This window comes from Cyrtonyx montezumae, unplaced genomic scaffold, assembly GCF_038088225.1.
Source record: "Cyrtonyx montezumae isolate F1298 unplaced genomic scaffold, pur_monq_1.0 scaffold_12, whole genome shotgun sequence".
In the NCBI taxonomy this organism is placed as follows: Eukaryota; Metazoa; Chordata; class Aves; order Galliformes; family Odontophoridae; genus Cyrtonyx; species Cyrtonyx montezumae.
In genome coordinates, this window is record NW_027071848.1 from 17,915,050 (window position 1) to 17,928,379 (window position 13,330).

A 13,330-nucleotide genomic window follows, 5' to 3' on the forward strand; every position below is an offset into this window, starting at 1 on the left:
GTCCATTTTAAGAACAGTTGTCCCAGCTTTGTGGTTTGGAAGGAGACAAGAAGACAACTTCAGCTGCAATACTATGAGGAGAACAAGCTAATAAGGAAAACCATGGACAGCACCGTGGCAGGCACCAACTGAAGAATAGGATGGGGTTAAGGAAACATGAGAGGAGGGACCTGAGGAACTTCACCCAGGTACTGAAGTTGTTAAGCAAAATACAGCAGGGAGGTGATCTCTTGAGGTCTCATCCAACCTCCACAATTCTGCGATTCTGTGTGGTTCTGAAATGATTCCAGAACAGAAGAAAAGCAGGCAATATTGTAAAAGACCAGAGCAGCTATGCCAACAGTGCTTCAGTGATCGGAAAATCAGAACACCATAAAGCCAAAGTGCAAAAATCAGAACATGACAAATGTAAGGGATACATGGAGAGACAAAATCCAGAAGGAAAAACGTCTGTGGTGCAACCAAGAAGAATGTGAAAGGAATTTCCTTCAGTTGTAAGGAAAGGGAGATTTTAAAAAACAAACAAAAAAACCTCTGAAATGTTTTAAGCCTTTCCTGAATTCAATTTCACACACATAAAAAAGAAAGAAAATCCACCACATTTATGGTGAGCAGCCATCCACATCACTAAGGGGATGGCCACGCAAGTCAGAAAACAATAATTTTTCCTAAATTAGGCACTGTCAAATCGCATGGAAAAATGACATTTCCCTAGGATGGTGAGGTATATATCTAGAGATTGCAGAATGGTCTTTAAACTATTAGTAGGCTTCTTTGAGAGCTCTGGGTAGACCTGGAAGGTCTGCAAAATCTGGGGAAGAGAGACAAATTACCTATTAAAAAGAAATACAGGTAAGCAACTGGGAAACAAACCAGTCAGCCTTGGATTCCCAGAGAGATTCTGGAGAAAAATCACTAAGCAGTCAGGCTGTAAATGCCTAGAAGACAACAAGGAGATAAGAAACAGCCATTACAGATTTAGCACTGACAGGTCTAATTGTATTTTCTCCTTGGACAGAGGAGTGCCTGAGGAAAAAAAAAGGGGAGAGGGAAACTATCCTGAGTCTCAGCGAAATTGATCCTAAGAAGTAAGTTCAGAATATACAATTCAGACAGCAGTTCCTAAGTCTTCTGCTCCTGCATGCTTCTGTTTCCACTTCTGGGGCCACAAACCCAAGATGATTGGCAAACACTAACCACAGAAACAGTCAAAATGAGAGCACTTTGGAGGAAAGGATCAGAATCTCAAACAGTCCTTGTAAATTGGAGAAATAGCCTGTAATCAATATGATGAAACATGACCTGCAGGATTATACTGAAAAATGATCTGTATTTGTCAGTATGTGCTTGAGCAAGGCAGGAAAATGCCAAGAGTTTGTCTTGCTTAATTCTGTTAAAGAGAGAATGCTCATCCCATCATCTCCATAGCTAAGAGCAGAACATGAAAATATTAGCTAAACGTGCGTTGTGGAAATTTAGACTGAGCTAGTGGGAAAAGCTTGCCAGCTACATGGACAACAAACTACTTAAAACATGACGAGAAGGGCTGGTGTCCTTTCCCTTGGAGGTGTTAAAGGACTGAACTGCCCCTTTCACATTGGTCCACACACACCCCATCTGCTAGAGCTGGCAGAAGAACTGCTGCTTTTGAGTGGGTGTCCCTTTGATTTTCATGCACAAGCTTGCTGCTTGGGGTCTCTTTCCTATAGCCACAAACTGATGTGGCTGTTCTGAACTGCTGAAAAGCGTTCCCTTTCCCTCCAGTCTCTGTTTCTTCCACAACCTATGGCCACCTGCTTCCAAAAGCATGCTGTTGCCCTTCTCATCTGGCCACATCTCTAGAGCAGGCTCTAACCTCTCAGCATCTCCTGGAGTCTGCTTCTACTTACACTTCTTTCCAAGTCCTCTATAGTTATCTCTAATCTGACCACCCATGACATCCTCTCCTCATTCCCTCCTCCACATCTCAGCTAACTCCTTCAGATCCCCCCTTTTTGTGCTGAACTTGCTTATTCCCATGGGGGTGCTGCTGGGTAGACCACTATGATTACATTGTCCATGTGACCATTTAGCCAAGTCCCTCCTGATACAGTTAACATGCATTTCCTCCTCCAAAAACCTCCAAAATAGCTCTTTTCTAACTTCACCTCCAAGGACACTCACCTTAAAGGAAAGCTTAGTTTTGCTTTCAGGCTGTTTCCATACAATGAAGCTGATAATGAGAACAAGGATTGCAGCAATAATCCATACTGCCTTTATCAGTGTGCTTGGCTCGAGGGCAGTCAAGACACAGCTGCCCACGATAAGGAAACCTGTGAACAGACACCAAAAGCTTAGTGAACTGTAAACCAAGAAAATACAAATTTCCCCCCTCACAGCCTCACAAACCAAACCAGTGTATTTCTTCTGAGGTCTTTAAACCTGAAGATCCTCAGATCTTAGTGAAATTGCAATCTTTAACAAGCAAGGAGGTGAGCTCTGCCACCATGGTGAGCACAAGGATCTACCAGCAGGCTCACTGCCCCAGAGCCACGCTGCCTGGTACTTACCAATGATGCAGGTGGAGATGTTCACCACCAAGCCAGAGAACTTGGAAGGGTCTGAATTTGGGGGGCACAGTATGGCTTTGAGGGAACATTTCTCCTCTTCCTCTGGCAGAAACCCAGTCTGAGACTCACTCGTGCTCACAGATTCGTTGTTATCTGTCTCCTCTGTTGTTCGAGCCATCTGGTATGCCAAATTAGGCTGCTCTGGCTGATATCTAGGAAAACAGAAGCGAAGCAAAGAGCTTATTGGTTTGGTACAGAGTACCACACAGAACACTGACTGCACCCTAGATCCTTCCAGCATCAGAACAGGCATACATAATTTCTACAACCTTCTATTTCAGAAGAAAATATGAGGAATAACAAAGCCTTTATGTGAAAGAAAAAAAACAACAATTATGTGAGCAAATATAATCAGCTATCATCACCTAAAGCTTGGTTGCAATGCCAGTGTTTTAAGATGACAGTATTTCCTTTCAGAAACCTATCACCCAGATCACCAGATTATTACTGGGTGATAGCAGTGAAGACTGGAGAAGCAATTGGCAGGAGAACAATCAGGTGGTCATATCCAGCCTATGGGGTTATCTGTGGCTGTTAAGCCCTCATGTTTTGGTGTGGAAACAACTGAACTAACAGCTCAGCAGATATCACTCCCTAGCAGCTGCCGAGCACACCACACAGTGACATCCCTTGTGCCCTGATCTCCTCTGTATCACTCTTCTGCTACTACCATCTACTGCCTCATAATGAAGGCAGAACAAAACAAAGAACTGTAGGTTTTTTTATTGCATATGTGGATAACACCTCATCCAACAAGGCACAACCGCACGGATCCATTCAGAAAAAATTCTTCCAGTATCAAGTTTCTTTAAAACTTAGGTTTTGCAGGACAGTCTCAGCTACAAGTCTAAGGAAAGGGTCATTTTGCCAGACCTCTTAGGATCAGTCCTGTGGGGATAGGCTGACAATGAGATCTTTTGTGACATGTGAATTGTGAAATGCAGTGAAATCCTTGGGTCCAGACACAGCAGGGTATTAGTCACAGCACCCTACAGCCCTGGAAACAATTTAGTTGCTCCTTCAAAAGGCAGCTAAATCAGCTGCCCAGGCTGCTACAAGGCTGTCTGTCAGCTCCACAAATCTATGATGGGGAAAGTGCCATATCATTGAGACTGCAGCTTGCAAAAGCAAATTAAGAAGCCATTTATAGCTACATGGAGAAGAGGAAGCCAGGAAACCAGAGGGAAGGTATGAAGGGCAAAGAAAATCCTCTGGCTCTGTACAGAGGGGCATGGTGAATGGCACAGGCACAGAGCAATGGCAGTAAAATACAGTGTTGGCCCCTCATCAGCTGAAACCTGTTCTTAGTTCGAGGCACTTGCTGTGAGCAGGTAAAAAACATTCACTAGACTTTTAATAACTCACTGAACACATAAAGGTATTTTTCAGCAACATCTTCAAAATCCAGTTCTCCTGGGTAGAGTGCCTATGTCCGTGAGGTGCCAAGCAATTAAAATACTCAATCTTCATCTTATTTGGGGGAAGCTATGGGAGTTCAGCTCTTTTAATAGACGTGCACTGAGTCACTGATCCTGCCAAAACACGTTCAGCTTCACTGCTGATGCTAGACTTTACTACGGCTACTTCACTTCCTGGCACAACCTGCAGCAACTTCACTGCTGACTGAAGAGTATCCTTACTGGCTTTCTCAAGGATGCAGCCCAAAGGCAAAACTCAGGAGCAATACAGCCTTATCTTGCCTCACTGCTGAGGTGCGAGCAGCTGAACTCTCACTCTAGGGCCTCAGAGGAACAGCACCGGAATAAGGAACCTCCACGCATTTGATTGTAAGTTGGTTCTGTTCTTCAGACACCCAGAAGGAGCCAGATGTCCAAGGACAAGCTGCTCACAACAGCTCCTTCCAATGCTCTCATCACAGTATGACCATTCTGCCAGAGACACCTTTCAACAGCCTATTTGCTCATTAATCCCTTCGCAAAGACAGCCTGAAACTGCATCCCCAGTGGGAACAAGTGTAACGATGAAGCAGACATCCAGGACCACTCATCTGTCACTTCTACCCAACAGCACATCTCCTAGGAGATTCAGGGTCTGACTGCTGCTAACCAAGTTCAGAGGACGCTGTTGCACCTCCAGCTAGTACAATCCCCCATGCCCTCGAAGAAATGAGTCTTTCATTTCAGAGTTCATTTTCAGTGGGTCTATAGAAACAAAGAGGGCATCCGAATGCACAGGGTGGATTTCTGTCTGTGCAAGGCTATTTCTACATCCATACCTCAATACCAATACGCAGGCTGCCACCAAGGAGTAAGCCAGGAGGGTCCCAATAGACATGAGATCCACAAGGTCTTTCAAGTCGAAGAGAAAGGCCATAATAGCTGTGGGAGGAGAGGAAGGTAAAAGGGAAGAAAACACTAACACAGCAGAATACGCACCGAAGCATTAACAACAACACAGCACAAGTGTGACTGTTGCTCAGGACCTGGCAAGGGAAACCCAGTGAGACCAAGCCACACTGGTATGGGGACAGGCAAGACTCATTAAATGCCAGTGGTCTTATAACTCCCTGAGCCTCACAGGATGTCACAGCACAGGAAGCAAAGGAACCATTTATTACAGTAGGTTTTATAGTAGGTTGCCAGCCTGTTATACTTATATGGGTAAGCTGAAGCAAGGGCATCCTATGATACACCTGTAAGAGAAGCAAAGCTGGAGTGACATTCACCTCTGATCATCAGCAATGAGCAGGTGTTTAAACCACAGCCCGGCTGCTCGAATCCCCACTCATAGCTGTAGCATCCCTTAGACCATACAATCTGCCATCTCTTACAGATTACTTTGCTTTCACACTCTCACTAGGCAACTCTTTGTTGTACAGACCTTCGTATAAAGGGTTTCAAAGCTGAACCTGACCCAGTCTGTCTCTAATGCACTGCCTCAAACTCAACAGCCAAAGCAATGCCAAATTCCAAGCTTCAAGTGCCCCCCATACCTGTAGCTCTGGTTGCACTTTGGTCCCACAAAGAAGAGACCACAAACCAAATTTCTTTCTTTCTCTGGCTCTTTATTCCCCACTCAAGGCTCCCTGAAGAGAAAGGTGGCAGAGAAGCAGCTGTATGAAAAACTGCAGGGCCTGGGTTGCAGCTGCAGGAAGCTGAGCTGTTTCATCAGAGCTTAGAGCTCATTGTAACAGTTTGGCAACAACGCCTCAAAGGTGGCACATTCCACACCAGTGGCTTATCCCAGATTTGGATGGCAGAAGGTAAAGAGAAAGCAGCAACACCCTTCTGTTCACTAGGCACTAAGAGGAAGAGGGTGGCTGTGAGGAGAGGATAAGCCACCCATCTTTGTTGGGTATTTTAATTCCCTTTAATTCTTGTGACAGAGGGAAGGAGAGGACAAGACTGCAACCAGCTGTGACAAACTGATTAACAAATGCCTGTGCCACAGGGTCCATCTGCTTGTCTCCAACTGCTCTGGTGTCTTCTGCTGAGCACCTTCCTACAGACACACAGTGCACAGGTCCTGCAGACAAGCTGGGCCAACGGCCACAGGGATGCTGGGACTCAGCTGGCTGCCACTGCAGGGGGTTAATGATTTGTAAAGCCGACAGAGCACCCAGGGAGTGGATGAAGGCAGTTCTTGGCATGAGACAGGATGTCAGCAATGAGCTCTGAGCAAGAAGCACAGACACGCAGTGAGCTAGTCACACTCACCCTGCCCTTGCTCTCCCAGGCTTCAGAAACCCGGGACACGCTTTGGGAAGTCATGCTGCGCAATATATCCAATTAATAAGTGGGCTAGCATCAGGAAGACTTATCTGCCCCTAGGATGAGATTACGTCTCTGCTCCAATCATGCATGCAAGCCTCAGGACGTTACCTGCAACGGCTCCTGATGTCACTGTTGCAATTATTGGAGTTTTCCTCTTCTCATTGACTTTAGCCAAAAATTTAAAGAGAAGTCCATCTTCTGCCATAGCATAAATTATTCGAGGCATAGGAAACATGGAGCCAAGGAGACTAAGAACACAGAAGGGGAAATAATCTGCTTAGAACACCCCCAGCAGAGCATAAGCACAAAAAAGCAATCAAGTTTACCCCAGTACAAACTGAAACAGGTGGCTCAGCCCCTTGAAAGGCTCCCTCTGTATGCCCAAGTTGCTAGTAGCTGGAAACTAAGTAACAGCTCCATGATTTTGGATATCTAAACAGCCTGGAGCACAAAAGCAGCCTGATACTAATGCGGCAGAATACCCTAACTTCTATGAGTCTCTACAGTTGCTCATCTAATCACATATGTCTAAGTGGAAACAGGGCTCCTGGCCAGATGCCTGTCCTGCAGGCAACCTGCAGACAGACTGCCCTCGTTATGGCGAGCCCTACATGCTCCAGAAGATGCACCCTGCACTATCTGACATGCTTCCACCCAGCAGGCAGGACGCCTTGCAAGCAAACTGTGCTTGCACTATGAGGCTGTCTCCATGATTCACTGACTTTAGATTGATATTCTAGAGATGCACCTACTGGGTTTGCTGCTAAGACAGGAGTTTCTGAAGTGATATTGGTCATGAACATCTCTGGGATTTATCACAGGGTTAAATCCTAGCCTTTTTGATGTCAATAGCTCTGAGTTTCATCCCCAGCCCTAGCCCTTCTGGTAACCACCCAGGGGCACATAAAAGCAAACAAGCTGAGCCACTACACAGCCATGTTGTGCAGCATTTTGTAAAAAAGATGGAGATAAGCATTCACTGCGAAAGATGCACTAATGAAAAGCAGTGTCTCACCTTGTAGAAAGTGCACATAGGGAACCAACTGCCACTGCATAATTGGCTCCATCCCAACCTACATACTTAAAGGCATTGGGTAATGGGCTATTGGTATCCAGCTGGTAGTAAGGCATCATGAGTGTCAGGGCAGCTGACACACCAAAGTAAGCCACAAAGCAGATAAGCAGAGATGCCACAATGCCAATAGGAATGGCCTTCTGAGGGTTTTTCACCTCCTCACCTAGAAGAAATTGAAATAAATATCAGTTCATAGACAAGCAAGAACTATCAGTGCTCACTATCGTGGTGTAAGGAGCCCTTCACATACCCCACACTGGCTGTTTGCTCCCAATTGTGCTGCTCTTCTTCTGACATAAACATCTGAGGAAGACTTGTAAACCCATTCACAGAAACAATTTGGATTAAAAGCAGTCCCTTCTCCAAAGAGTTAATTTATCTCCAACTACTCCTGCAATGCCACTGATAGCATGGCTCTAAAAATGGCTTAATGGCTACAAGTGACAAGATTAAAAAACTATCACACAATTGTGGGGCAAATATTTGGGCAAGAATTTCAGCATGCATCTCCACCAAAGCAACTGCACAGTGGCAAGAGCACTCTGTGTACCCAGTTCCAGGGAAAGTTACTTTGCATGACATACCTGAAAACTCTATTTTCTTTAAGTAAAATTTCGGACTGTCAAGCTGGGGTTAAGGTGTTAAAAAGATCCTCCTAATTCAGGCAGTGATTAATTACGAAACAGTCTTGAGCCTTCTCTGTCCTGCAGAGCTGCTCATTTCACAAAGCATGCGCTTCTGAGGCTTGGCATTTCAGGAGGATGAACCAATAAGCAGAGATGCATATACCTCTAAGTCAAAGCCAGATTAATGTGCTTCTCCACGGAGAGGCCCTAGGGCTAGCTGAAGTAATCAAGCTATAGCATTTCTCAAGCATCTTGGAACACAAGGCAGTACTGTTTTATCTGTCTTTGTGATTATCTCCTATTTCTGTTCCTCAGCTCTTGTCAAATGTGAAATTAAGGATAATCCTTCCTTTCTCCAGGGGAATTAGATTCTTCTAAGCCAGGAGAAATGTGACAACCCTGACGGTTTCTTTCTAAGAAGGAGATCTCTGAACCCTTGGAGATAAAAACTCCCTTTTCATTTTGAGGTATGGCTTTAGGGTGCAGACTCCTCCTCAGAAATACCCTCTTTCTGTGCCTCTTTAAATACTCTAAGCCAGTGGAGCACCTTCAGTTGAAGGCATTGAAGCATCTTACTCCAGGAATAACCTAATTAAAGCATCATCTGGAGTGGGATGTTCAAACTCCACCAGTCACACAAAGCATCTGAACCTGGATTTTCTTGCATGCCAAGTCAGTACAACTGGCTATATTTTCTATAGAGCTGGACCTGGTTAGTGCTATCAGTGCGCAACCGTGGGATAGGGCCCTGGAGGCAAAGAAGAAAAGAAGCTGTTTTGATGGGTTATGCAGCCTACCACAGCAGCTAGAAGGCAACATTCATGCACCCAGGGACTTGGATATACTCAGCACTTTGATTATCAGGAGCAGCTGAGTAAAAAATAAATTATGGGCTGAAGTTAAAATACGGATAATGAAAGCAGCATCCTGGATTACTGATCATCTGTGCTGAGCAGTGTTACCAAAAGCCAATCAAAGAGCAACCAGGAATGAAGACATCCTCCATCTTACCTGTTGTAGCAATACAGTCAAATCCCACGAAAGCATAAAAACATGTGGCTGCCCCTGAGAGGACTCCTTTCAATCCATAGGGCATAAACCCTCCAACACCATAGAGCTTTTCTCCCTGTGTTTGACTAAAAAGCATGGCACTGGGTTAGAAGCATTCTGCCCAGGTGGGAACAACAAAACTATTCGTGCAGCTCACAGTGACACCCACAGCTGGAATTCAAAGGAACATGTTCTCCTTTCCACATGCCAGTATACAAATACTGGGCAAAATGCTAAGCCCTACCCACTGCTGAGCCCAATATATAATTCCTAAAACAGAAGTCAAATGAAGGTGAACTATCCACTGTTCACCTAAGATGGACTCGGATGAAGCGTGAGTAGACACCATTGAGCAATGCAGGGCACCAGGACAGCCTAAAATTCACCCAGGGCTGCAACCTCAACTTCAAAATTCCCTATATCGACTTTGTATCCAAATCCTGAGGGAGGAGAGGTGCGACCACATCTGAAACATCAGATGCTGAGCCCGATACAAAGTTTATTAAAGTCAACAGACAGACATCTAATGACTTCTACACACTCAGGATCAAAGCCCTATGTACAACTGCCTGTGTTGAAACACTGTCTAAAATACCCTCCAGTTCAAGTTAACTGAGGCCACTCAAAATTGAGAGAAAAGCCTTTGTCATGACGAACTTAGGCAATTAAATTAAGGGAAATCCCAAAACTGCCATTCTTATCAGGAAGAATCATCCGAACTCTCTTGTAGAACTTCCACCGAGAGACGAAAGCTCACTTGTTATTTACAGAAATAGTACAACCCAAATATGGATTACTCTGAAAATAATGATAAAGAAAACCCCAGATAGACTTTACAAAAATAGTAAGAGCTACGGGTGAAAGAGCTACAGTTATACTTTGAAGCTGCTGCACTAATTGCTACTTACATGGGAATAGCAGGAGGGAATGAGGGGGGACCTTTCCTACAGAAGCAATTTGTTCACAGGGAAGAAGTTCACAGCAGGCTGAATTTTGCAGAGAAGCTCAATAAGTGGCTTGTATACAAGCCAAACTAGAGTCATGCAATATTTATAAACCTCTCCAGCTTGCACCTAACCGTGTTTCCTTGCAGACCAGCATGAAGTAGGGTTAGATAGCAAGCCAGGACTGTGCTGATGTATGCAGAGGCATCCAAAAGCCACAGAGTAGTCACACTGTGTTGAACAATCGCAAGCAAGAAATGAATGGCCTTGTATCACTGGCTACTCTTATAAGCTCCTGAATTTTGGTCTTGTGTAGGAATACAGGATTTTGGCCAAGTAGCAAAATGTCATTAAAAATGGATTTGTGATACGTCTGCTGCAACGCATTAAAACGACCTGCAGTTTGCCTCCTATCTTCTCATGCATCTGGGAAGAAGTCTCCAAAAAATACAATCGTTCATCAAGGAAATGGCCAAGGTGTCCAAAAAAACTACACAGCTGTACTTGGTCAAGGCTTAATACAGGCACAGCAGTCAGCCTGGGGAAGCCCTGAGTATGAGGTTACCTGCAAAGCTCTTCTCTTTCCACTTTGGACTCCAGTCATGACACGCCAGAGTTTGGTAAAGGAGGGAACCATCCTATCCATAGGTTCCCTGAATCTCTCACAAATTTTCCTGTAAAAATGAGTGTACATCATTTTTAAATCTGAGAAGACAAGGTCCAACTTACTTATTTCCATGAATGCCATGGCTGGTGTTGTAAATGTCCTGTTCAGTCAACTGCCAGTTTTTAACAGATCCTTTCACAAAGCCAGAGACCACGACGAAGCCGATGACGAGGATGTTGATGCAGGTGAACACTTTGTTCACCAGGGCAGATTCCTTCACACCAAAAGTTAAAAGCCCTGAGAAAAATGGAAAATACGCAGTCAGGTATTTCACCAGCAGAGCGTGCATAGGGGGCTGCCAAAGGCAGCACAACAGCTCACTTACTGAAAACATCAACGCTGAGCTCTGCCCACTGTAGTATTTCTGCTCCTCCACAAAGCCAGGCAGCTCAGGTAGGTCAGGATTAAGTCACCAGGAAAGCTAAAGGGGACTCCAGCCCACACATTACTGACATGGCACACCTTCCCACATTAGAACACCAATTTGATATATGCTCCAGATAAAAGTTTTACCTCATAGCACTGTGCTGTGCCACCCAGATACAGTCACACAATCCACCCAGCCACCTGGAGAAAGCACCAAAAGTGTTTTTTCAGAAACATTGTCTTAGAGGTCCTGGCCAAAGGCAGATGTTACGAACAACATCCACCTTTACTTGTGAGCAGCAGAAAATATGATACCATTTTCCACAGAGACTGAATCCAGGAGGTCAGCTACTTACAGCTCAAGGCACAGAACAAGACAGCATCACAGGACTCCTGCTTTGCCAGAGAGTTCAGTGAGAACAGGTTTTCAGCCCATGGTCTTAAGAAAGTCCATCAGGAGAAGAGTACATTTGCACGCTCTGGCAACCAACACCTCACCAAGGAGTAACTCGGCCTCTCTGAGGGACTCTGGTAACTTCAGGTATCTGATTTTCAAGAACCCAAACCTTGAACCTATATTTAATAAGGAGACTAAGAGATAGCAAAACACTTAACATGGGCCAGAGGACAAAAGAAGCCCTACATGGTCTCCTTACTGCTACCCCAAGGCATTTCAAGGAGAGGGGAGATTCCTGTGCCCTCACATTTACATCTTTTAAACTAGGAAAGAAGCTAAGACAGCCACATAAGAGATTCAAACTCCAGATGCCAAAGCATCACTGGCTTATGAAAATCGTCCCAGTGAGCATAGCCCATGCTGGGAGATGCCCAACCAGATCAGTTAGAAATGTCAGGATAAATTTGCTGGGCAACACTGCAGCTTCTGCACGCTGGAAACCAGACTGGTACATAAGAACAATTATTTTTCTAATTAGCCTATATTTTGTAACGTTTTGCAAGTTCAAGAAGTTGGCAAAGTTTAGAAGGATTCTCATTTTTAAATTTTTCATAACTTCTCCAAATCATGATCAAATTCTTGGGACAATTTTGGGGGAAAATAAAAAGAAAAAAATGGACTTGACTGATTTTCACACATTTATTTCTCTGAGGTCTTGCAGTCAGTGCCAGTTATCATTGGGAGAATAAAAGTAGAAGAGCAACAGAATTAAATTCTTGTATTAATAGGATTGGGAGAGGGAGAAGGATTAGCCTTCCATACCTGATTGAGGATAACAAGTCACCTTTTCTTTCCTTATATAAAATTTGACTGAAGGTTTTAAAAGTGGCTCAAAAATATCAAGAGTTCTCCCTTCTAATTAAAATCCTTGTAAACAGGATATGCCCTGTGCTAACTCCTCTGTGGCTATATAGGTCAATCCGACACCCGTAGTAAAGAAAGAGCCTTAGGAAGCTGTCCAAAACAAATGAGGACTTCGTGCCCATTCTGAAAGCAAACAGCGAAATGACAGAAGGTGGAGGTCCAATACTCACAAGCCCCTCTGGGGATTTACCTGTTAAGATGATGATTATCACCACAGCAAAGATGTCTGGGTATTTTGCCAGCACTCCTGGAGCATTCATCGTCATGTATTTCTTACAGAAGTCTTCAATGTGCCCACCTATGATTTCATCGAACGTGGCACTCCAGGCTCTGGCCACACTGGAGGTTCCTGCCAGAGAACAGAGAGGATGCGGGTCACTCTTGGTGGATGGCACACCATCCAAACTCAGGACACTTTGGACTCCAGCACTGGAGCATCTGAGTGGCACAAAGACACTTCTGGCCTCAGCTTGCTGCAGTTCATGAGGGCTGACCCAGGATGTCTGAGCCTGGGATGCTACCGGGGCCAGAAGAGCCATTCCAGAGAAATGAAACAGCAGCAACCAAAAGTGACTGCCAGTCAGTGGTAGCACTGTGTAAAACAAACAGGTTTGGCTGCCACACAGTCTGCTTCTTATTCTCCTGTGTTACAGTGGCTACTGTTAGATTACCAATATTTTACACTATATATAAACACATCACAAAATTAGATGCTGTTATATAATTACTACTGTATCTAGTTTACACAGGGTTTTTGTGTCTGTGTTTTTTTTAAAAGAGGGTGGCTTGCTGTTGGTTTGCAGAGCAGTTCCTTAGAGGACTCTGTGCACTCTTCTACCCAGAACAGTCTGTCCTGACACAGGCATCTATGGGCAAGCTTTCAAGTCACAACTCAACACCTGCGATTGTGTCAAAACCCACCTGTGCTTACCCACAGC

The 13,330-nt window shown here is 44.6% G+C and overlaps 1 protein-coding gene across 1 annotated transcript in view; it reads right to left on the bottom strand.

The window, feature by feature from the left end:
- Positions 1-13,330, bottom strand: part of SLC7A1 (solute carrier family 7 member 1) — a 37,866-nt gene that overhangs the window by 3,756 nt on the left and 20,780 nt on the right. Inside the window, exons 3-10 of the mRNA XM_065730146.1 lie at positions 12,583-12,741; positions 10,768-10,942; positions 9,056-9,180; positions 7,359-7,581; positions 6,452-6,591; positions 4,846-4,948; positions 2,550-2,761; positions 2,164-2,312 (exon numbers count right to left, since the gene is read on the bottom strand). Of these exons, the coding sequence (XP_065586218.1) occupies positions 2,164-2,312; positions 2,550-2,761; positions 4,846-4,948; positions 6,452-6,591; positions 7,359-7,581; positions 9,056-9,180; positions 10,768-10,942; positions 12,583-12,741 (1,286 nt within the window). The remainder of the gene's footprint in view (positions 1-2,163; positions 2,313-2,549; positions 2,762-4,845; positions 4,949-6,451; positions 6,592-7,358; positions 7,582-9,055; positions 9,181-10,767; positions 10,943-12,582; positions 12,742-13,330) is intronic.